We start from the raw sequence: 20,588 nt of genomic DNA, 5'->3' as shown, positions 1-20,588 counted from the left end.
TTTTTGAAGCCCTCCAGGGAAAGACACTCCACCACTGCCCCCAGCAGCCTCTGCCAGTGTTTCACCACTCTTCCAGAAAAGATATTTTTTTACTAATACCCAATCTAAACCTCCCCTGATGCAGCCTGAGGTCATTTCCTCTTATCCTATCTCTTGTTACCTGGGAGAAGAGCCCAGCACCCACCTCACTACAACTTCTTTTCAGGGAGCTGGAGAGAGTGATGAAGTGTTCCCACAGCCCCCCCTTCTCCAGGCTTAACATTCCCAGGTCCGTCAGCTGGAACCCATCAAGGACCCAAAACTGAACTCAATATTCAAGCTGCAGCGTCACCAGCACCAAACGCAGGGGCACAGTCATTCTTAAAATGCTTTTCTTTTGTTTTAGACTCAGTCGTCTTTATACATTCCACATGGAGGCATTCCATGACTTTATTGCCTACTGGAAAACAGCAGCGTGCCTTGCTAGAGCACCACAGTTCTCTGGAAAGGTTGCAAAATGAGAATGATGATAATAAAATTACTCCATGTCCTCATGTGTTTCTTCCTTGTACTTATTTGGATGACAGTGGGCATTTGATTAAGTACTTCTGTAAGCATTTTCTTGGGTGGATGTTAAACAGGCAGAAAAAATGACGCCTCCCATCTGAGGAGCAATAAAGATTAAATATGCCGCTTTTCCAGCTTTGTGCAATTCTAAATTTAAATGGAATCCACTACAAAACAGAAAATATTTCTCCTGACAGAGCGAAGCTTATGTCTTTATCTTAAGAGAAAGTTTGATGGTTTACCTTGCGAAGCCAATGCATCTCAATTCACTGCTATCCAAATGAGGTCAGGAGGTGGCACCAGTCATAAAATGCACATAAAAACTATATAAGGATTAAAGAAAGACAAAGGGTGTGTTGCGCATATCGTATGATGTGGAGTTGATTTACTAATCATTATCAGTTATCAAAACAATTATTACAATTAGAAGTAGCTTATACAGCAAAATGTTTTGCTGGTTAACCATCACGCCTCGTGTACAGAAGTGTGTTGCAGATCCTCGTACCAGTCTGGAGGGGGGTATAAAAGCACTGCGTTTCCTCCAGGTTCACCAACAACTTCTCTTCAGTCTCATTTTCTCTGTGAGCCCGGTGAGTACTCTACCTTTAAGTTCCTTTGTATTGGCTGGGATGTTGCTGTCGGTGTTTAGCTCAGGAATTAATTCTATGTCAGTACTCTGCAATGATCAACAATATCAGTTTTGTTTTATTACTTAAGATTTTGTAGCTATTTAGCAGAAAACATCGATAGGTGCAGATCTTAAAATGTGAGGCTGTGCTCTTCCGAACCACAAAGGGAAAGTGTCAATTAAATCCTGTTCATTTGATAAAGAGGTTACAACTCCACAACGTACAGCTTGGCATTTATATGGGCTTGCAGCCCAGAAACCAACCGCATCCTGGGCTGCATCCAAAGCAGAGGGACCAGCAGGGCAAGGGAGGGATTCTCCCCTTCTGCCGTGCTCTGGAGAGACCTCACTTAGAGCCCTCCATTCAGTTCTGGAGTCCTCAGTACAAGAAGGACGAAAATCTGTCAGAGTGAGGCCAGAGGAGGCTACAAGGATGATCCAAGGTCTGTAGCACCTCCCATACGAGGACAGGCTGAGAGAGTTGGGGTTGTTCAGCCCGGAGAAGAGAAGGCTCCGAGGAGACCTTAGAGCAGCTTCAAGTACTGAAAGGGGCTCCAGGAAAGCTGGAGAGGGGCTCTTGATGAGAGAGTGCAGGGACAGGACAATGGGGAATGATTTTCAGCTGAAAAAGGGGAGATTGAGATGAGATCTTAAGGAGAAATATTCTGCTGTGAGGGTGGGGAGGCCCTGGCCCAGGTTGCCCAGAGCAGTGGTGGCTGCCCCATCCCTGGAGGGGTTCCAGGCCAGGTTGGATGGGGTTTGGAGCCCCTGATCCAGTGGGAGGTGTCCCTGTCCATGGCAGGGGCTGGAATTGGATGGGCTTTAAGGTCCTTTCCAACCCAAACCATACCATTTTTCTATGAAAATTCATCTGTACACACACACACATGCAGCAAAAACCATTGTTGATTTATCTTCATAGGTACGGTGTCTGTCAAAACTGTTTCCAAAAGAACTCTATACCTGAGGTGAACAAATTAGTGGTTTGTTCTTAACAGAACTAGAGGTTAGGGGCAGAAGACACTCTTGGAACAAAGATGGGATAAAGATGCTTTACAGAGGTGTATTCCTTACCTGCAGCTACACTGGGCTGCAAGAAAAGTTGTGATTGTATCTGAATTATTTAACTTTAATCATGCTGAAGAACAATATTTCGGACTGAGGTAAAGATAATTCCGCAAAATCAGTTCTCCTGTTTATAAGAAAGTAATTCCTTTCATCAGGAAACAAACCACTTGCATTATCAGGACAAGTCTGTAAAGGCATAGGCTGCATATACGTTTTAATTTTACTCCTTAACCTCTGACACAGGTTTATCTACATCACAAAAGATGTCTTCTGGAGGACAGCTCGTGAGCAGTAGATGCTACCCACCCTGCGAGGTGACCTGCCCACAGCCATACGCTGATGCCTGGAATGAGCCCTGTGTCACCTCCTGTGGGGACTCCCGTGCAGTGGTCTATGCACCACCCGTGGTCGTCACCTTCCCAGGGCCCATCCTCAGCTCGTGCCCTCAGGAGAGCATCGTGGGCACTGCCTTCCCATCACCCATTGGCGGGTTTCATGGAGCATCAGGCTCTCTAGAAGGAGGTTCCTACGGAGGCTTTGGCTCATCAGGGATGGGTGGCTCGTACGGTGGGGGCAGTTCCTTGGGAATTGGAGGCTCGTATGGAGGAGGTAGTTCATTTGGCTCTGGGGGCTCCTACGGAGGTGGCAGTTCCCTGGGAGTGGGAGGCTCCTATGGAGGAGGTAGCTCGTTTGGCTCTGGGGGCTTGTATGGAGGAAGCAGGTCATTTGGGGGCTCAGGTGGAGGCAGAAGATCCTTTAGTTCCCGCTCATATGGTGGGGGCTTTGGGAGCTCCTTCGGAGGAGGCAGCTCCTGTGGTTACCGGCGGTTTGGTGGAGGAAGCTGTGGCTACGGTTATTTCTGAAGAGGCGACACCTCCCGCTCCGGCAGCCCTGGGCTGTGCTAACCTCGCAGGGGAAGCTGCAACCTGGTGATGTCCAAGCCATCGGCTTTGCTGGCACACGTGGAGCTGCATTGCTTCCCCAAGCCTTGGGAAATGTCCTTTGTGTTCTGCGTTCCTGTCCTCCCCAAATGTATCCTGACTTTTCCTTTCATTAAACCTACATTGCATTCAAACTCAGTCTATTTTTTTTTCTTTGTAACTTGTGTTTTCAAGTAATCTTTGAGGTGACTCAGCAACAGCGCTGAGAAATTGGAGTGTCCTGGAGGAGAACCCGTTCCCTTTATTACACAGTAGCATTGTGTTTGACGAGGAGAACATAAATTTTGCAGCACATCCTTTAGTATTTGTCACCTGGCATGGAATCAAACAGGTAAATCAGCTGTTGCCTTCCTAGAAATATGACCTAGTGGAAGATGTTCTCCTCTTGAAAACAGAAACATACAGTATCAGTTCTAATTACTTGTGATGTAATAATTCATTCTCATGAAGGGCTCTGATTGTTAGATCTTTCATAAAGAAATTGAATATTTAGGTTGATGTGTGCGCATGCTCGTCAGCCCTCTCTTGACTTAGTGCTCCGGGCTCCTCTTAATTTTTATGAGGTTGCTTTCCCTTAACAACGTGACTCACCTTCATGGATCTGGGTGGACAACTGCAGACACACATAGATGTGTCTCTATAAGACATAGATGTACACAACAGCAAAGAGAAAACCAGAGATACAAACACAATAAACACGATTTGCTGCTGCCTCTCCCTGGAGGTGTTCAGAAAACATGTAGATGTGGCGCTTCAGGAGATGGTTTAGCAGGCACGGTGCGGTTGAACTTGATCTTAGAGGTCTTTTCCACTCTGAATTACTCTATGATTCTATTCTATTAAATGACAAGAGATATTTTGTATTCTCTTGCCTACAGACTTTTTTTTTGGCCAGGAGGGGTCTTCTGGACAACATAAACCAGAAAACATTACCCAGTACTTTCTCTCTTTCCATAATTTCTCCTAAAACTCTCATACGCCTTTTGACTGAAAGCTCACTTTTGTTTTAAAGTCAATAAGGGATCACTTATCCAAATTGTTCCAATGGTTATAATTGAATGCTTACACATTCTTCCTTCTCTAATGACAGTGTTTCCTTAATAGAGGAAACTCCCCTTCTGCAGTTACTTGCATTTTTTTAAGTCTTATTTCACAGAAACTATCCAGGACATTTGATTTGATTACTTGAGAAAGACTCAAAGGAAGGACTATAAAATCATAAAGCATTACATAGAGTCACAGAATGGTTTGGGTTGGAAGGGACCAGGAAGGTCATACAGTTCTAGCCCCGCTGCCATGGGCAGGGACACCTCCCACTGGATCAGGGGCTCCAAGCCCCATCCAAGCTGGCCTTGAGCCTCTCCAGGGATGGGGCAGCCACCACTTCTCCGGGGCCAGGGCCTCCTCACCCTGACAGGAAAACATTTCTTCCTAAAATCTCATCTCAATCTCCCCTCTTTCAGTTTGAAGAAATAAATGTATTTAAGGGACTAAATGCATACCTGTATGTGAAAGTGTAGCTCACTCAAAAGCTCCCTCTGGAGCCAGGAGGGTGAGAGCAGCTCTTCCTACTGTGAGGCACCATGCGAAATGCTTCTGAGCGAGAAAAGGAGCAGAGGATGAACACCTGAAGCTGGAAGCGCCTCTCTAACAGCCAAGCACAGGGCAAAAGCTATGGGAGGATGCTGCCATGTGAGCTAAGAGTTTGCAAGAGCACAGGAGGAGCTGTGGCAAAAGTTTCCTGGCAGGGTTGGTCCTGCTGAAAGGACCTGGAGATGAACGCCAGTCACTCCACACTTTTCCAGAGCTGCCAGAAGTTGATGTGTTGGGCTGTGCCTACAAGAACAGCACCTGAAAGACACTGTTGATCTTCTCTGTCAGTGGCACATCTTGTCTCCCTCTCAAGAATAGCCGAGTAAGTGTAAAACTCTGGCTGGGCAGCAGTTCTGGTTGGCACCATCATCTTGGGACCTCCCAACCCAAGCAAAGTGCTCACGCACACATCAGACCATATCTGGGTTCATTTCCCTTCCCTCATTTCTGTACGTATACAACATTCTTGCTTATTATCATTGCAATCTCTACACTAGCAACTACCTTTTGGAAGCAGAGCGATTTTGGAGGATCCTCTAGGCAAGAACACTTATTAGAAATGTTCTGAGGAAATGCTTTCAAATAGTTTTGCAAACAGCCACTAATGTTTTATACATGCAAAGTATTGTGGTGTTATAATGTTAATAACAGGTTGCTGCTATTAAACTCCACAGTATTGAATCATAGCGTCACTTTAAAATATAGGTGTCGAGGCCACCCATGTGATTCTCTGAATCAGGCAATGATAAACACCTTGGGAATTTGGATCCTTTTGTGTTTTTTTGATTAAAAGCCAGCTCTGCATTTGTTATCCTAATCATACTATTTAAAACAAGTTGGCCAAATATTCACCTTTCCCATCAGGGCATATTTGCTGCTTTAAATTGTATTATATTACCCGAGGGGGCTGGGTCTGTACTTCAAACACGGCGTGAATTGCTGGTTCATCACAGAAGGTCAAATCGGGCACAAACTGATATGGTAACTATTAATCCTTTGTATCACCAAAGCCTTCCTGAGCTATCGTACACAAATTGGTTGCTCCTCTCTTCCCTGGCCTTGCCATATGTTAAATGGGAATGACCAGCCCTCCCACGGCATTGCTCACTTACCTTGGGTTTCCCACAGCACTCTTCTCGTAAGCATTTTTCAGATGCAGCTGTGACCATAACCGCTGCAAAAGGAACTGGGGATGGAGCGATTTATTCCAAACCAGAATGAGCAACTCCTAGATCCCTCTCACCATCTCATTTTAACCAAAATGAGCTTTCTCCTCTTATGGCTTTTCCTGGGCTTGGCCAGGAATTATATCACAGAGGAGGACACCCCTCATGCTAACCTGGGGTTAGAAGAGAAGGCTCTGGGGGGATCTTATAGCAGCTTCCAGTACTAAAAGGGGCTGCAGGAAAGCTGGGGAGGGGCTCTGGATCAGGGAGGGCAGGGAGTGGATGAGGGAGAACAATTATCAGCTGTGAGAGAGGAGATTGAGATGAGATCTTCAGAAGAAATAGTTTGCTGTGAGGGTGGGGAGGCCCTGGCCCAGGTTGCCCAGAGCATTGGTGGCTGCCCCATCCCTGGAGGGGTTCCAGGCCAGGTTGGATGGGGCTTGGAGCCCCCGATGCAGTGGGAGGTGTCCCTGCCCATAGCAGGGGGTGGAACTGGATGGGCTTTAAGTTTCCTTCCAACCCAAACCATTCTGTGATTCTATGTGACTTGAGCATCAAACGAAGAGCCAGGCCACCACCGGTAATGGTGGTCTCTGCTAGAAGTGTCTCTCCAAGGCAGTCCTGACCCTACAGTCACGCAGTGACTGCAGTTTCTGTAAACACGTCCTAACAAGCTTTGAACTAGCAAGCACACTTACTACTAATGCTAGGTTAGGCTTTTATGCATTCTTGGAGGTCATGATGTCAGGCAAGGATAACAAACTCCTGTTTTCTAAGGCGGTGCAAGGATGAGTCCTGCAGAGCCTCTGAGCAGCCGCAGCACTGGCAGAGCTCCATGCCAGCCTGAGTTCCATCCTGCGGGCAGCCTCCACCCCATCAGAGGTGCAAGAATGGGTTTGGTGCTGAAAACTGTGAAATGAAAGGAATCTGGCGACTGGACTTTGCATGTCATGCGCTGGTGAGAATGGGATAATTAACTCAAAGAGCAAGCAAAACAATTACTGTAATTACATGTCAAATTTTGTTTGGGGAGTAATGGAAGCTAATGTACAAATATGACGTTATTGTCTTGCATCAGCCTGGTGGTCCAGGAAGGTATATAAAGCCCTTCATGGTTCAGAGATCTTCCAGCAGATTCTCTTGACTTCTCCTCGGTGAACTGGGTAAGTTTTATTCTGATGTAACTTCTTTTTTCCTAATAAAAATAAAAGAAATAACAATTTTGAAAGCTTTGCATTTACTTCATGGATGAATTTTGGGTTGATATCCCGTGATTCAATATGAAGGGATTTATTTTAATGCAACTGTCATTTGCTAATCATTCATTTAGAGGCGCTGATGGGTAGAGGTTTAAAAATACATTTGAAATCTAGTTAAAATTAAAGACTTCTACTACCATTGTTTTATGGACATTTAACGCATATAGACTTTAGGTAGCATAAAATATCTTAACCAGCCGTATCCATCTGGCAGTGTTGTTCTGACATTGTGGCTTCCAATTTTTGTCTGCTTTTGGATAGGGGTATCATATAAATGGGCTGTAAAAATGCTGAGATGGTGAAGTTGCTGTCGTCATCTTTTAGACTGGACACGGTGTCTCAGTGGATGTGGAGTTCCCGGTCTGACTTTGGAAATGCCCCACCTGAGACCTCCTTGGGCACTTGCTGAATGACAAGGGTTTTGCTAAATCTCCTCTCAGTTTAACTCCACAGATAAACTAGGAAGCCAGAAATTGTCTACTTAAGGCATATATTCCTCAAGAACTTGCTCTGGGTGTTTGTGTTCTGTTTATGCAAAGCAACGGTCTTATGCAAAACATTCAGCCGGCTGTGTAAGGATATATTATCCACTGTAAATGTTGTGTACTCTGCGCGATGTGTTTGGGTATGGTTTTCAGCTATCCATTTGCTCTGGGTTGCTTTCAGTTGAGGGATTTACAGGCCAAGTCAAGAACATGGAATTAATAGGTGTAGTAGAATGAAGAGGTGAGAATCTGAAGAGTGTCTGGATTAGGATTTAATATCAGAAGTTTATGTGAAGAATGAGTATTTTGGCATCACATCTAAAACAAGTGAAAAATTGCTTGGTCAAGCTGAGATCCACACAGGTTTTTCTAACATACAGCTCAGTTAGATGAGAAATAAGTCATCAACCTGTCTGAAACCAAAACTTTCCATTTAATCTGAAACAACAGATTGACTTGTGCCTCATTTGGTGCTTTGATTTGGCATTTGGATTAGTTTGAAATGGCACCCTGAATTGGAGCTTTATGACATTTTCCATATTGCCTCCCCACCCTTCAATTTATTTCAAAAGAACAAAAGAAAGAGTAGAATTCAGTCCAGGTTTGTCAACAGTTTTACTCCCTCTGAAATGTAAATTCAGGAGAGCTGCTTTCAGGTTTCTCCCTGCTTCAGCTCATAGAGTGATAGAATCATAGACTTTTAGAACGACTTGGGTTGAAAGGAACCTTAAAGCCATCCAGTTCCACCCCTGCCATGGGCAGGGACACCTCCCACTGGCTGAGGGGCTCCAAGCCCCATCCAACCTGGCCTGGAACCCCTCCAGGGATGGGGCAGCCCCCACTGCTCTGGGCAACCTGGGCCAGGGCCTCCCCACCCTCATGATATTGCAAAAGGCTCTTATTAGTTTAATTTTCAAAGTGAGCTTGATACTAAAATGTGCTAAAAACATAGTACTTGGTATCTTATGGGATGTCTCCTTCATGGACAACATAAGGACTACGCACCTCTTCTGCCTTTCATCAACTTAGTCCAGAAAACATTTCAATCCAAAAACTCTCCATTTCTGCAACACCAAGTTCTGTGTTGCTCTAATTTTATTGAACTCCTAGCCTGGAGTCCAAGTTACGTAGAAGAAAACAGATGCTATTTAAGCCCCAAAGAGGTTGTTCAGTGTCTGCAGGAAGAAACTGGGCTCTGAAAAACCACAGAGGAGAAGAGCAAAACAAGGCAGAACAGAATGGGTATCAACCTGTCTACCAACTTGTGCCTCTCCAGGGCTCGTGTTAGACCAAGTGTTGATCCTGTTCTACCAGCTTCTTTGGTTTTACATTTGCTTCTTCCCATATCTTGCAGGTCTCCAGCACAGCTGAAAGATGTCCTGCCAGAAAACCGTGTGCGCTGAGCCATGCGCTGCCCCGTGCGATGGAAAAGGCCCCGAGCCCCGTGCTGCGGCCTGCAATGAGCCCTGTGTCATCGCCTGCCCAGACTCCCGTGTGATTATATTCCCACCTCCTGTGGTCGTCACCATTCCAGGACCCATCCTCACCACCTACCCACAGGAGACTGTCGTGGGTTCCACGGAGTCAGTTGAAGTGTCTGCTGCCTTACAGTCAGGTGTGCCCATTGCTTCTGGTCAGAAGGGTCTTGAGTGCCTGGAGCCCTGCATTGATCGCTGTGCCACGCAAATTGCAACCAAGTGTGAGCCCCCGTGTGCTCCTCCCTGTCCTCCTCCATGCCCTCCTCCCTGTCCTCCTCCATGCGTTCCCCAGTGTCCTCCTCCATGCGCTCCTCCATGCGTGCCAGAATGCTCCTACACCTACTCCACCCGCTGGAAGCATCCTAGTCAGCGGGGCTTCTGTAAGAAGATCTGATCAGCTTAACACAAAGAATAGCATGGAAAAAGAATGAGGAAGAAGTGAAAGGATATGGAATGTGATTTACAGGCGGAGAGGGAAGCAATCCTGAAAACCAGGACCCTACATTTAATTACTAGCTAGTGCTTTAGCTTAGATGAATGCTTTCTTTATTTTTCTGGCTTTGCTTCTCACACCTGCGCTTTTAGCTTTCTCTACCCAGTTTGACATTGACCGTGGTTTTAGAACAAAGCACAAAAAGGGATTTGAAAGTCGGGATCAGAAAGTTTGAGGAAAGTGAGCAACTTGATGAAATGAGTCACACTGGAATGGGTGATCGGTTTTAGTTTTCTTGTCTCTAGAAATATGCTCTTTCTAGTCTGCATTATTCTTTCTGCAAATGTTTACTCCACTTTGCGTTCACATTAAAATGCTTCTGCAACCACTGGCCTGCTGAATCTCCTTTTTCCTCTGCTCCTTATTTGCAATGCTCTCTTGGTGACACTCAGCCTTGTCTAGAGGAACACAAGGTGGCCTAGAGACTCTTCCTAGTCTGCTCAAAACTTGATGCCCAGCTAAAATTAAAGATTTGGTTCTGCTCTTGTAGGCTTCAGTGAGAAATCAGGATGTCAGTCATATAATCTAGATTTCAGTCTGGAAACCACTGAGCAGAAATCCTATTCATAGAGAAAGATGGTTCTGCATTTTCTAGGTACACACCTTTAAATGGTAGCAACATTTTATGAGTGCCCTTTTCTAACTCATAACGAGTCCTAGTTGGAGGCCTTACTTTTGATAAATAAACCAAACTGAGCCAGTGTCAAGATATCCTCCATATTTCTGCATTCCAACTTTTCCGGCTGCTTTTGCAAGGAATACTTTTTTTCCCATCTGACTCTGAACAGCCACGTGTGGACCTGGAGCACCAGTTTCTTAGAATCATTAAAGTTGGAAAAGACCTCTAAGATCATCGAGTCCAACACCACCATGTCTACTAAACCATCCACTTGCTCCCGGGTGTCCTGCTCAGAGCCCTGAGTACCTTTGCCCGCCTGGCTGGTGCCGGCAGTAGGTCCCTCTAGGCAAACACAATTTAGGACATCCAGTATATCCTGCTCATGCCAAGAAATTTCAGATGCTGTTTTTATACTAAAGATTATGTTAATGTCATTCTTCCATAATGGCTACGTACATGCTTTTGCCTACTTAAGTCTTTTGGTGCCTAGGAAATACCATGTTATTCTTGCAATTATACCCACCCTGAAACATCCCAAGACTTCCCCAGAACAAAGGGAGCCAAGGTGCTTCACAAACACGCACCGATGGATTACACATGTAAAGTGGTATGTTATTATAATGTTAATAGTATATTACTGGGGTTACATTCCCCAGGACTCTGTAATAACTGATTTGGAAAAAAAAAGGTCATGTTTTCACACATATTTATCTCCTCGGGATTTTTTTTTTTTCCTAGTAAAGTGATTATTTTTACTATCAAGTTGCTTTTATTTTGTTTTCTGATGATACCTTTCATGGCAGTGATCAAGGCGTAGGCTGTTCCAAATCAGCCCAATTTTAAGAGAGGGGCTCATGAAGTACATTTGGACCCCTCAGCCCAGTAGTTCCAGTAGTGCAGAGTCACTTTCCGGGTGAAGACATTTTAAAACAATCTGATTTTTTAACTTTTTAAAGAACCCAAAGCCATTTTAATCCTTCTATTGAGTAGGGATTTCTCAAAGGGCTAAAACCTCAGCAGCCTAAGGGTTTTTATTAGGGAAACCACTCAGATAGCATCCCTGCACAGCCCTAAGCTACCAGACTTGAAAAACCTAATGCTGTGTGTTCACTACAAGCAACGTTGTCCCCCAGCTCCCCACTACAAACCCAACTGATTCCAGAGGTTAAACAAACTGGATGAATAGAGAGAGAGGTAAACACAGGAAAAGAGGAAAACCTGAGCAGTAAACCAGCTCTAGATGATCCACCAAAGCTTTCATTGCAAAGACGCTTGGCAACAGCCAAGGAACCCATGGAATCCATGGCTGGGAAGGTCTGATAGGGCAATAAATAAAGGTCTCATCAGGGGATTTGGAGGTTCCTCTTTATTCCCAGCTCCCTTCCCAGGCTGTGGGGGATGTGGTCTGGGGCAGGTTGGTCTCTTCTGTGGAGACAGGACAAGGTTGGTGGGAGTGTGGGATCCAGCTGGGAAGTCAGGCTGGTTGCTCAGCTCTGTGTTGGAGCTGCTGCCCTCCTGTGGAATCAGCTCAGGTTGACTCAGACCCTGACGTGAAGACAACTCAGCAAGGACTGCAAAACCTACCTGCAAGTCTAGGTACATGCTCCAGGCAAGTCTAGGTATGTGCTCCTGGCCAGGGTCATCATGAACCAGCCATGAAAGTGGTCTGGGTTGGTGTCTGGAGTCCTTGCTGACAACTGCACGTCCAGAAGAGCTGCTGGTACACCACGGGCTCTGCAAAGTCTTCATTGAAGCCTGCTCACGAAGATCGGTTCAGTCATAAACCTGTATCAGTCCCTTCCCTTAATCAATTTTTCTGTTTACATAGTGAGACAACTCTGAGTCCACCGCCCGTCACTTTCCCAGCTGTTTTGTTTTTCGTAATGTTTTACCATCACTAATATTTTACAGAAAGTGGGCAGTTATCATGTCACTTTTTATAGAAGAGATAATTGCTGCCCAAAAGCTAAATGGCTTAATTCCATCCAGAACCTTGGATTAGGCTCAGCTGTTGCTATCATTTAAAACATCTGACATGAATGATAGTATTTCCTAAACATTGCCGCTACGTCTTAATGTTTGTCTGCTCTGATATAAATGAGTCTGTCTTGTGAGACCTCATCTGGAGGATTGTGTCCAGTTCTGGAATCGTCAACATAAGAAAGAGATGGAGCTGTTGGAACGGGTCCAGAGGAGGCTACAAGGATGACCCGAGGGCTGGAGCACCTCCCAGATCAGGACAGGCTGAGAGAGTTGGGATTGTTCAGCCTGGAGAAGAGAAGACTCCAAGGAGACCTTATAGTGACTTTCTGGTACCTGAAGGAGCTACAAGAAAGCTGGAGAGGGGCTGTTCAGAAAGGCTTGTGGTGATAGGATGAGGGCAATGGGTATAAACAGGAGAGGGGCAGGTTTAGGCTAGATATAAGGAAGAATTTCTTCACCATGGAGTGTTGAGGCACTGGAACAGGTTTCCCAGGGAAGTTGTGCATCTCTTATTTAGAATCATGGAATTATAGAATGTTTTGGGTTGGAATGGACCTTAAAACCCATCCAGTCTCAACCCCTGCCGTGGGCAGGGACACCTCCCACTGGATCAGGGGCTCCAAGCCCCATCCAACCTGGCCTGGAACACCTCCAGCTTGTCTGGACAACCTGGGCCAGTGCCTCCCCACCCTCACAGGAAAGAATTTCTTCCTAATCTCTCATCTAAACCTCCTTTCTTTCAGCTATAATAAAATGGAATGTGAAGGCCAATACTCTGAATGCATTAGGAAGATTGACAAGTATCAACAATTATTCCATTCCGAGCAAGCAACATCTTCAAAGCGGTTTGGAATGTTTCACCACACACTTGGGCAAGCGCAGTGCTCACAAAGCCATATCCCTCATCAAGATTTAATCTTGGCCCATGAATCAGCCTTTCAAATCTTCAAGGCAATCCTCTTTAGTTTCCAAAACTTGAGTCAGTAAGACATGCTAATGAGCCTAAAGAGATTATTTTGCAAAGGTAATGCATAAGAGGCAGATCCTCCCGTGATGCAAGTTACCATTAACCCTCCCTGGAACAATTTTATGTCAGCCTACAGGAGGCAATTACTAGGCTCTAACATGGTGGAAGTGGTAGATGAGTGCCAAATAAAGAAACTAGAGACCTAACTTGGAAATACTCTTTCAAATGTGCCCATCTGGAGCAGAATGACATCCAAAATCACATCTAACCACGAGTCCCATCCATGCAGATCAAAGCCTATTTGTGGATGGAGAAAAAGGCATAGAATCATAGAATAGTTTGGGTTGGAAGGGACCTTAAAGATCATCCAGTTCCAACCCCTTTCCATGGACAGGGACATCCCACTAGATCAGAGTGTAATTAATGTGGAGAAGCCAGGATGGTGACAAAGTTCGTGGTGATGTTGACTGCACTTAATCTGACAATGTCAGGAGGGAGCTCTGTGCCCTGGAATTAGACCTCGCTTCTCGTCATAAAGAATATTTGTGTTTCTGTGCTTAATCTGCTCGTGTTTTTCTCTTTGTTGACCAGTTTGCCGCCAGTGTGTCAAAATGATCTCTAGATTATGGTGAGTCACTACGGAGATCCCTGGAACAACAGCCTGGGAAAGCCTTGGGCTTGCTCAGAACAGGCATTTCAAGAGATGTTAACGATGATGGTTCTCTGACTGGAGTGATGCATGCGGTTATTACCACCCTGCTAATTGCCGGAGTAAGACGCCCCACTCTTGACTCATCATTCCTCTCTAAAACATAACAGTGGTGATCTTTCCCAAGGAGGTTATGACTGAAAGCCTTTGAGTTGATGGTCACGTTAGTTAAACCAAATTATTTTACTTCGTTTGGAGGGCTTTTTTTCCAACTCCTTGGGCTGAGCCCTTATCTGGGCACACAGCGAAGCACGTGCCCATGGCCAGGAGCCAGCACTGGTGTGGGAGAAGTTGCATTACATGGAGCTCTACCTGGAGGTTATGTTGTACTTTGATTGCCTATCACTTGTGGGAGGGTTGTGCCAGGGCGTTTGCTGCTCTGACACTTTGGTGTTCCCAAAGCTGGGCTAGGAATTCCTAGGGATGGGATGAGAACTAGGAATGAGCTGTGAGACAGACAGAGGCTGAAGGCTTCCCATAATGACAGCTTGGGGTTCATCCCAGTGGTGCTTCTATGGTTTTAATTAATGGTTGGTTGGAGGGAAAAAAATGGGTTATTACACAGTTAATCGGTTCATATTCCACATCATAAAATCAACTTCATTTTTCCTCTGTCAATGGCCAGCAGATAATTATCAAACCTACTGGAAATTCATCCCTAAAATTGTATTTTCATGCTATAAATTATTCGTTATTGCTGCTAACTTATAAAAGCCGGAGACCCAACCACTGGCCAGAGAAAACAGAACTGTTGAAGGTAAATGTTAGTAAAGACACTGCTACAGCTGTTAAAGTCAGCTTTAAAAGGGTTGGCATGAGCTTTGTTTCTTAACAGCCGTGGCTCTTCTTGCCCCTACTCCTTGTTAAATATAACTATCACTGCTAGTTCTGTAAATCTGTCTCCTACAATTCTGCACGCTATTACCTTGTGCTTGTATGGCAAAGCCCTCGGGAAAAACAATGTCTCATGGTGTGTGTTTGAGCACTATCTGTCCCTTTAGGGTGTCCAATATAACCGGAGCATCTAACAATTACTGGGATTTACAGGCTACATATTAAGATAACAAGTCCATAGGTGCTAATCTGGAATTTTCTACTGATTCCCCAGAAGGAAGTCAACCGTGTCAAGGAATGGTTCAGGAATTCACTCGTTCCTGTCCCTTATTTTCACTGATTGAGCGTTACTGCTCCTTGCTTTCTCTGTGGGAAAGCTGGGGAGGTTCTTTTCATTAGGGAGTGCAGGAATAGGACAGGGGGGGAACGTTTTTGAGCTGAAAGAGGGGAGATTGAGATGAGATCTTAGGGAGAAATGTATTCCCATGAGGGTAGGGAGGCCCTGGCCCAGGTTGCCCAGAGCAGTGGTGGCTGCCCCATCCCTGGAGGGGTTCCAGGCCAGGTTGGATGGGGCTTGGAGCCCCTGATCCAGTGGGAGATGTCCCTGCCCATGGCAGGGGTGGGACTGGATGGGTTGGAGGTCCCTTCCAACCCAAACCATTCCATGATTCTGTGTTTCATCCTTACAGAGACTCAACTGTCCCTCCCTTAAAGAAGTCTTCCTGTGCGAAGAGACACCAAAGGGGGGATTTGCTTTAGGCACCTACCTTAGGGCTAAGCCGACCAGCGAGGCTCCCTCCGTAGTCCACAGAAAAAGAGGGTTTGGAACCTGCAATCTCTGCTTTCTTTCCTGTGGTTTTGGAGGAATGTCCCACTCTCTCCTCTGGCTGCAATGACAAGGTTTTAACGAGTCAGGTAGGTTTCAGGTCAACACATCCCAGACCGCTCAAAAATTCTGCCCTTGCAAAGATCTCTGCCTGCTCTGGTGGATGATTTGGTTATTTCTCCTTTAATTTCTCAGGTGATCACCGTAGGAATGAGATCAGGGCAGGAGTTTCTCAATGCAGGTGCTTGTAACTGGAGATGTTAGCAAACTCCTGGCACGGCACATGATACCTTACCACCCTCATCTGCTTTGGGGCTCGCATGAGATAAGGATAAAGGATGATAACAACCCCACAGGTGTTTTGGTTTGCAAAAATGACAGATACTCACAGAGGCTTTGGTTGTGATAACCATGGATATGAAGGACTTGGTAGAGATCTTCCACCCTCTGTAGACAAACTCTCCTCGTTTTCTCCCAGCCTTTGGATAAGGTCCATTGCCGTGGTGGTGGCGAGCAGCATTGCTGACCCTAAAATGCACGGGTTCATACAGTTTGCTGAGTCAATTTTGCCTTTCGGTTCGGTGGTATGAAGCAGGCCACCTCATGTGTAGGCTGGGCAGCAGAAACATGCCTTGCTGCCACGCATCCTTCTCTTGTTCTTGTTTACACCCTTGATAATTTAAGCCTCATCTTCCATGGAATAGGTTATGCTTAAATTATGTGGGATGGTTATGAGGAAGCTCTAGGTGGCACTTATCTAGGTTGCTCTCATTTCTTCCACAGAATAAAGGACTTCAAAGCACCTCAGTGTGATTAACATGATGTAGGTAGAGTTCTACTGTAATCGAATTAATGACACGTTGCTGCAGTTTTAGGTCTTGATAACAAGAAATAGTTTCACTGTAGATCATTATCTGCTCCTCCTGAGCAGACCCTTCACAGCTCTGCAGGTCAAGGTTATTTTCTTTGCCACAGGTGACATTTTTTTCTCTACCATACTAAAATCAAAGTCTTAAGTTCACAAACCTTCTGGTCTTCACACGGTGTAAATTTGCTCTATCAATTGAGAAGACACCCAAGAGGATTAAACTACATAAAATCTGGGTCTATGTTGTTTAAAAGAAGATTGAACACCAACCTTGTAGTGCTCTAGAGCTAAATTAAGCTCTCCTAAATTAATATAGATGTTAAAATGTATACAAGCCCTCCTTCTCCAGTGACAACTTTGCTTGTTATTTCATTGTGTAAAGAAGTTTTAATTCTCTCTAGAAAGTGAGAGTCCACTGATTCATTTAGTCTCTGGTTCTGCTTCCAGCTGGAGGATTTGGTTTTCTTCAAGACAATGAATTCAAGCCAAAGTTTTCAAAATCTAAGAGGGAATTTTGCAGACATTTTTTTTGGAGAAGACACATTTTGTGTTTTCAGCTACAACTGACCTTGAAGAAGCCCAAGTCAGTTGGCAGGCCGCTATCTCGCAGTATGAGGTTCAGAACTTAGCAACCTAAGAAAGATAATGACAGCAGTTGAAGGGATGATCCAAGCAACAACATCTGATTTGCAAGCGTATGTGATAATCGCTGTCAAGTAGGGCTTCTAGCCTGCAGGCAGCTGGAGGAATTGTGTTGAAGTACTTGCAGCTCAAGGCTGTTCACCTACTTCACTATGGCAACTTTCTCTCTTCAGTGCATCTAAGGAACACCCATTTGCTTTATTCTTTTGACTCTCCTCACATGGGATGTGATCCAGCCCCCGGATCATCTCTGGACTCACTCCAACAGTTTCATGTCCTTTCTGTGCTGAGCATTCCAGAACTGGACACCGGTGAGGTTTCATGAGAGCAGTTGCCCTCCAACCTTCTCTCACTCATGTTGTATGTTCCTCCCAGATGCAGGAAGGGACTGGTGGGTCCTTCACTGCAGGGAGCTGGGCACTAATTCCAAGGGTTCGGGTATCATTATTCTTATCTCCTACGTTTCAGACTTACTTGTTTTAGGCAGTGATATCTTACTGTGAAGACCTGTGCACATCATACAGCAGACAAGCGAGGTGACCTGCCCTCAGTCCTTTGCCAATATCTGCAACCAGCCGTGCGTGACATCCCATGATGCCTCCAGAGCTGCCGTTTACCCACCACCCACTGTCTTGACTTCCTTGGGACTGATTCTCAGCTCTTGTCCTCAGGAAAGCATTGCTGGCAGCTGTGGACCACTTGATGTTGGCCACCTGTTTGGCTCTAGGGGCTGTCTTGGTTACAGGGTCTGTGGAAATGTGGGTGGCTTAAGGGGCTTCATTCTTTTTGGAAGCTCAGATAGTCATAGGGAGAGTTAGACTGGATATTAGAACAATATTTTCCTACTGAATGAGTGGTGAAGCACTAGAAGAGGCTGCGCAGGTCAGTGGTGGAGCCTCCATTCCTGGAGGGGTTAAAAAACCACACACATGTGGCACAGTTTAGTCGGCACAGTGGGGTTGGGCTGACAGTTGGACTTCATCTTAGAGGTCTTTTCCAACCTTACTGATTCTATGATCATTTTAGCATCATTGTCTAATAATTTTAAGCTGAGGAAAAGAAGAAACCAGAAGGTGAACGTTGTGATGCTAAAGAAACTTTAATTGAAACAGGGCAAGGACTTTATAGCAGCAGAACATGACAATCCAGAGAGTACAGCATACACGCACAGGGTTTGTTGGGGATGGACGTGGCTGTCTTCTTCAGGGGCTGCAGTTTCTCAGCTGGTCTTCTGTCTTTGTTGGATTTGTAGCATTTGAGAGCTAAGTTTGGTTTTCATCTGTGTCTTTGGTTTGGGTGTTTTTAAGTTCCAGGCTATGTGAGTCAGGGTACCTCCCAGAATCAAATGGGACAAGTTTTCCCACGGTACCTCAAAAGCCATGAAGCATCAATCCACACCAGAGGCCAGAATATGAGGGATCTATAAACCACTCGAATTTAAACTAAGACCTTTTCTATATTTCTCAAGTAAACAACGCCTCAAATGCAGAGTTGGGAGCTTGTTAGGAGATACCTACTCCAACAGGAAGGGAAATAGCGTGTCTGGGATTCTTTCTCAGGGCAGCTGAGTGTGCCCAGCTCCCGAGGGCCCTGCTCAGCCTGATATGCTGCTCTTCTGAAAGCCATGTCCTCTGCTCACTCATGGACTGGGATTTTGCTCTGGTCCCTGCTGGGTCCAGCTCCCCAGGGAATCCTTACGGGGCTTAGCAGGGCCCACAGCTCCCACGACGATAAGTCGTGTACCTGCGGGAATAGCAGGGGTAGGAGAACCTGCCTCCCAGGGAAGCGCTGGACCCGAAGGAGCTCTGGGCATCCAGGGACCTCCCATAACCAAAGGAGCTGCCTATCTCCAGTGGGGCTGAGGTGCCCACGATGCTCTCCTGAGGGCAGGAGCTGAGGATGGGGCCTGGGAAGATGATGGACACGGGCGGTGGGTAGACCACAGCACGGGAGTCCCCGCAGGAGGTGACGCAGGGTTGGTTCCAGGCGGTAGCGCATGGCGGTGGGCAGGTCACATCGCAGGGCGAGTAGCTGCTGTAGTTGCAGATCTGCCTGTAGGAAGACATCTTTCCGGCTGGAAGTAAGCCTGAAACACAGAGGGTGGGGAGAGCATGGGTCAAGGGCGACAGTGCAGGTGTATTTGCAAACAGGAGCCCTCATTTGGTCAAGCCGTAAAGCATTCAGAAAGTTCGTCTTCTACAGCCAAGTATGAAGCGTGATTGCAATTCATACGCAGAAAGAATGAAGCTTAGATAACCTGTGAGAAGCCAGCGAAGCCTCATTAAGGCCAGAACTGTTCCTAAAACTATTGTCTTCATTTACAAAACACTCCTAGGCACAGATGAATTCATTAAGCATTCCTCCTCTAAAACATTCAAACATCCTTTAAAGCCTCCTGCTCTCCAGACCAATCTCACCCCCTCCAAAGCCTGCCAAGATGAAAGAAATTACAGAACATTTATGAAAATAACGTTCTTCCAATATGAAGCAAAGACATATTAAACACTCAGACACAAGTATAATACATGAAAACTCTTATTAAAGTTGTGTTTCAACTCATAGAATAGATTTAACAGAAGCTAGACTTACTCAGTTCACCACCAAGAAGAAGCCAAGCAGAATGGTTTGAGGAGCTCTGTGCTCCAACCGCTTTTATACGGTTTCTCAGAGCAGCTCCAAGGTCTGACCCATACTTCAGGCATGCAGTCCTTCCTAGTTACAAAACAAACTTTCCTGCATTTGTCACATCAGCGGGTGGAGGAATCTTCTCATGTTACTTGCTGTTAAGCAACTATGAGTTGTATGCTATCACATCCATGTTGCAGCCTACGGAAAACTTTCGTCTCGAAATAAGGACAGTATTCACTCGTAGTTTCTTTCTACTCAACAAACTCATGGTTTCATCCGTTCAAAAATCTAAATTTCCGTGTTCCTAATGGTTATAAACTTGAGAGGGGCAGATTTACAGTAGACATTTAGAGTAGGGGTTGGAACTAAGTGATCTTTAAGGTCCCTTCCAACCCAACTATTCTGTGATTCTATGATTCTATGATCTTTGCCAAGAATTTGGGGTAAAAGTTTCTAGAAGCCCTGGTTGTCCTGCAATGCAATGGGGTGAGGAACACCCATCCTCTGCACTCGCAGCAGAAGGCTCTTTCCAGTGGGGATAGTAATCCTTCCTTTCACCATACCTAAACCTAGTTGGTTTTGTTCATCTGTTCCTGGCAGTAGTTACTGACAGGTCTCTATTTTCATGATATCCGGGCGCCAACCTAATTTACATAAGCTAAGAGATAATACAATTGTAATTATAAATAATAACAGTAATAAGTACAAGACACGCCCAAGATCTCCTCCCAGAGGCTCACTTAATTGCCGAGCGGTGTTTGGTAAATTATTTAGCCTTTGTCTTAATCATCACTTCTAGAAATCATCAGTAGTGACTTCCCATTCTGTGTGGGTGTTACACGGGCATGAACAGAG

At 45.5% G+C, this 20,588-nt stretch overlaps 2 protein-coding genes and 2 long non-coding RNA genes across 4 annotated transcripts; 2 read left to right on the top strand and 2 right to left on the bottom strand.

Annotated features, from left to right (window-relative positions):
* The first annotated feature begins 1,032 nt into the window (after window positions 1–1,032).
* On the top strand, window positions 1,033–3,306 carry LOC128849371 (scale keratin-like). Its single transcript, XM_054050998.1, has 2 exons — window positions 1,033–1,136; window positions 2,486–3,306. Exon 2 carries the CDS (start codon window positions 2,506–2,508, stop codon window positions 3,103–3,105), a length of 600 nt encoding a protein of 199 aa, XP_053906973.1. The 5' UTR covers window positions 1,033–1,136; window positions 2,486–2,505; the 3' UTR covers window positions 3,106–3,306.
* A 3,465-nt stretch (window positions 3,307–6,771) lies between these two features.
* Window positions 6,772–9,181, top strand: LOC128849428 (uncharacterized). Its single transcript, XR_008447386.1, has 3 exons — window positions 6,772–6,900; window positions 7,021–7,105; window positions 9,041–9,181. It is a non-coding gene; the product is annotated as an uncharacterized LOC128849428 (long non-coding RNA).
* Window positions 9,182–11,749: 2,568 nt separating this feature from the next.
* Window positions 11,750–16,123, bottom strand: LOC128849429 (uncharacterized). The gene is made up of 3 exons (XR_008447387.1): window positions 15,985–16,123; window positions 15,537–15,656; window positions 11,750–12,031 (listed from the first exon to the last, which is right to left on the bottom strand). It is a non-coding gene; the product is annotated as an uncharacterized LOC128849429 (long non-coding RNA).
* A 2,062-nt stretch (window positions 16,124–18,185) lies between these two features.
* LOC104059557 (scale keratin-like) lies at window positions 18,186–19,786 on the bottom strand. Its single transcript, XM_054050966.1, has 2 exons — window positions 19,695–19,786; window positions 18,186–19,191 (listed from the first exon to the last, which is right to left on the bottom strand). The coding sequence occupies exon 2, from the start codon at window positions 19,169–19,171 to the stop codon at window positions 18,809–18,811; it is 363 nt and encodes a 120-aa protein (XP_053906941.1). The 5' UTR covers window positions 19,172–19,191; window positions 19,695–19,786; the 3' UTR covers window positions 18,186–18,808.
* Window positions 19,787–20,588: the final 802 nt, after the last annotated feature.

This window comes from Cuculus canorus, chromosome 28, assembly GCF_017976375.1.
Source record: "Cuculus canorus isolate bCucCan1 chromosome 28, bCucCan1.pri, whole genome shotgun sequence".
In the NCBI taxonomy this organism is placed as follows: domain Eukaryota; kingdom Metazoa; phylum Chordata; class Aves; order Cuculiformes; family Cuculidae; genus Cuculus; species Cuculus canorus.
The sequence above is the reverse complement of the archived record's forward strand: the minus strand, read 5'-3'. Positions and strand labels throughout refer to the sequence as shown.

Coding starts and splice junctions, on each gene's coding strand:
- LOC104059557 (XM_054050966.1), bottom strand. CDS start 19,171: ATGTCTTCCTACAGGCAGATCTGCAACTACAGCAGCTACTCGCCCTGC.
- LOC128849371 (XM_054050998.1), top strand. CDS start 2,506: ATGTCTTCTGGAGGACAGCTCGTGAGCAGTAGATGCTACCCACCCTGC.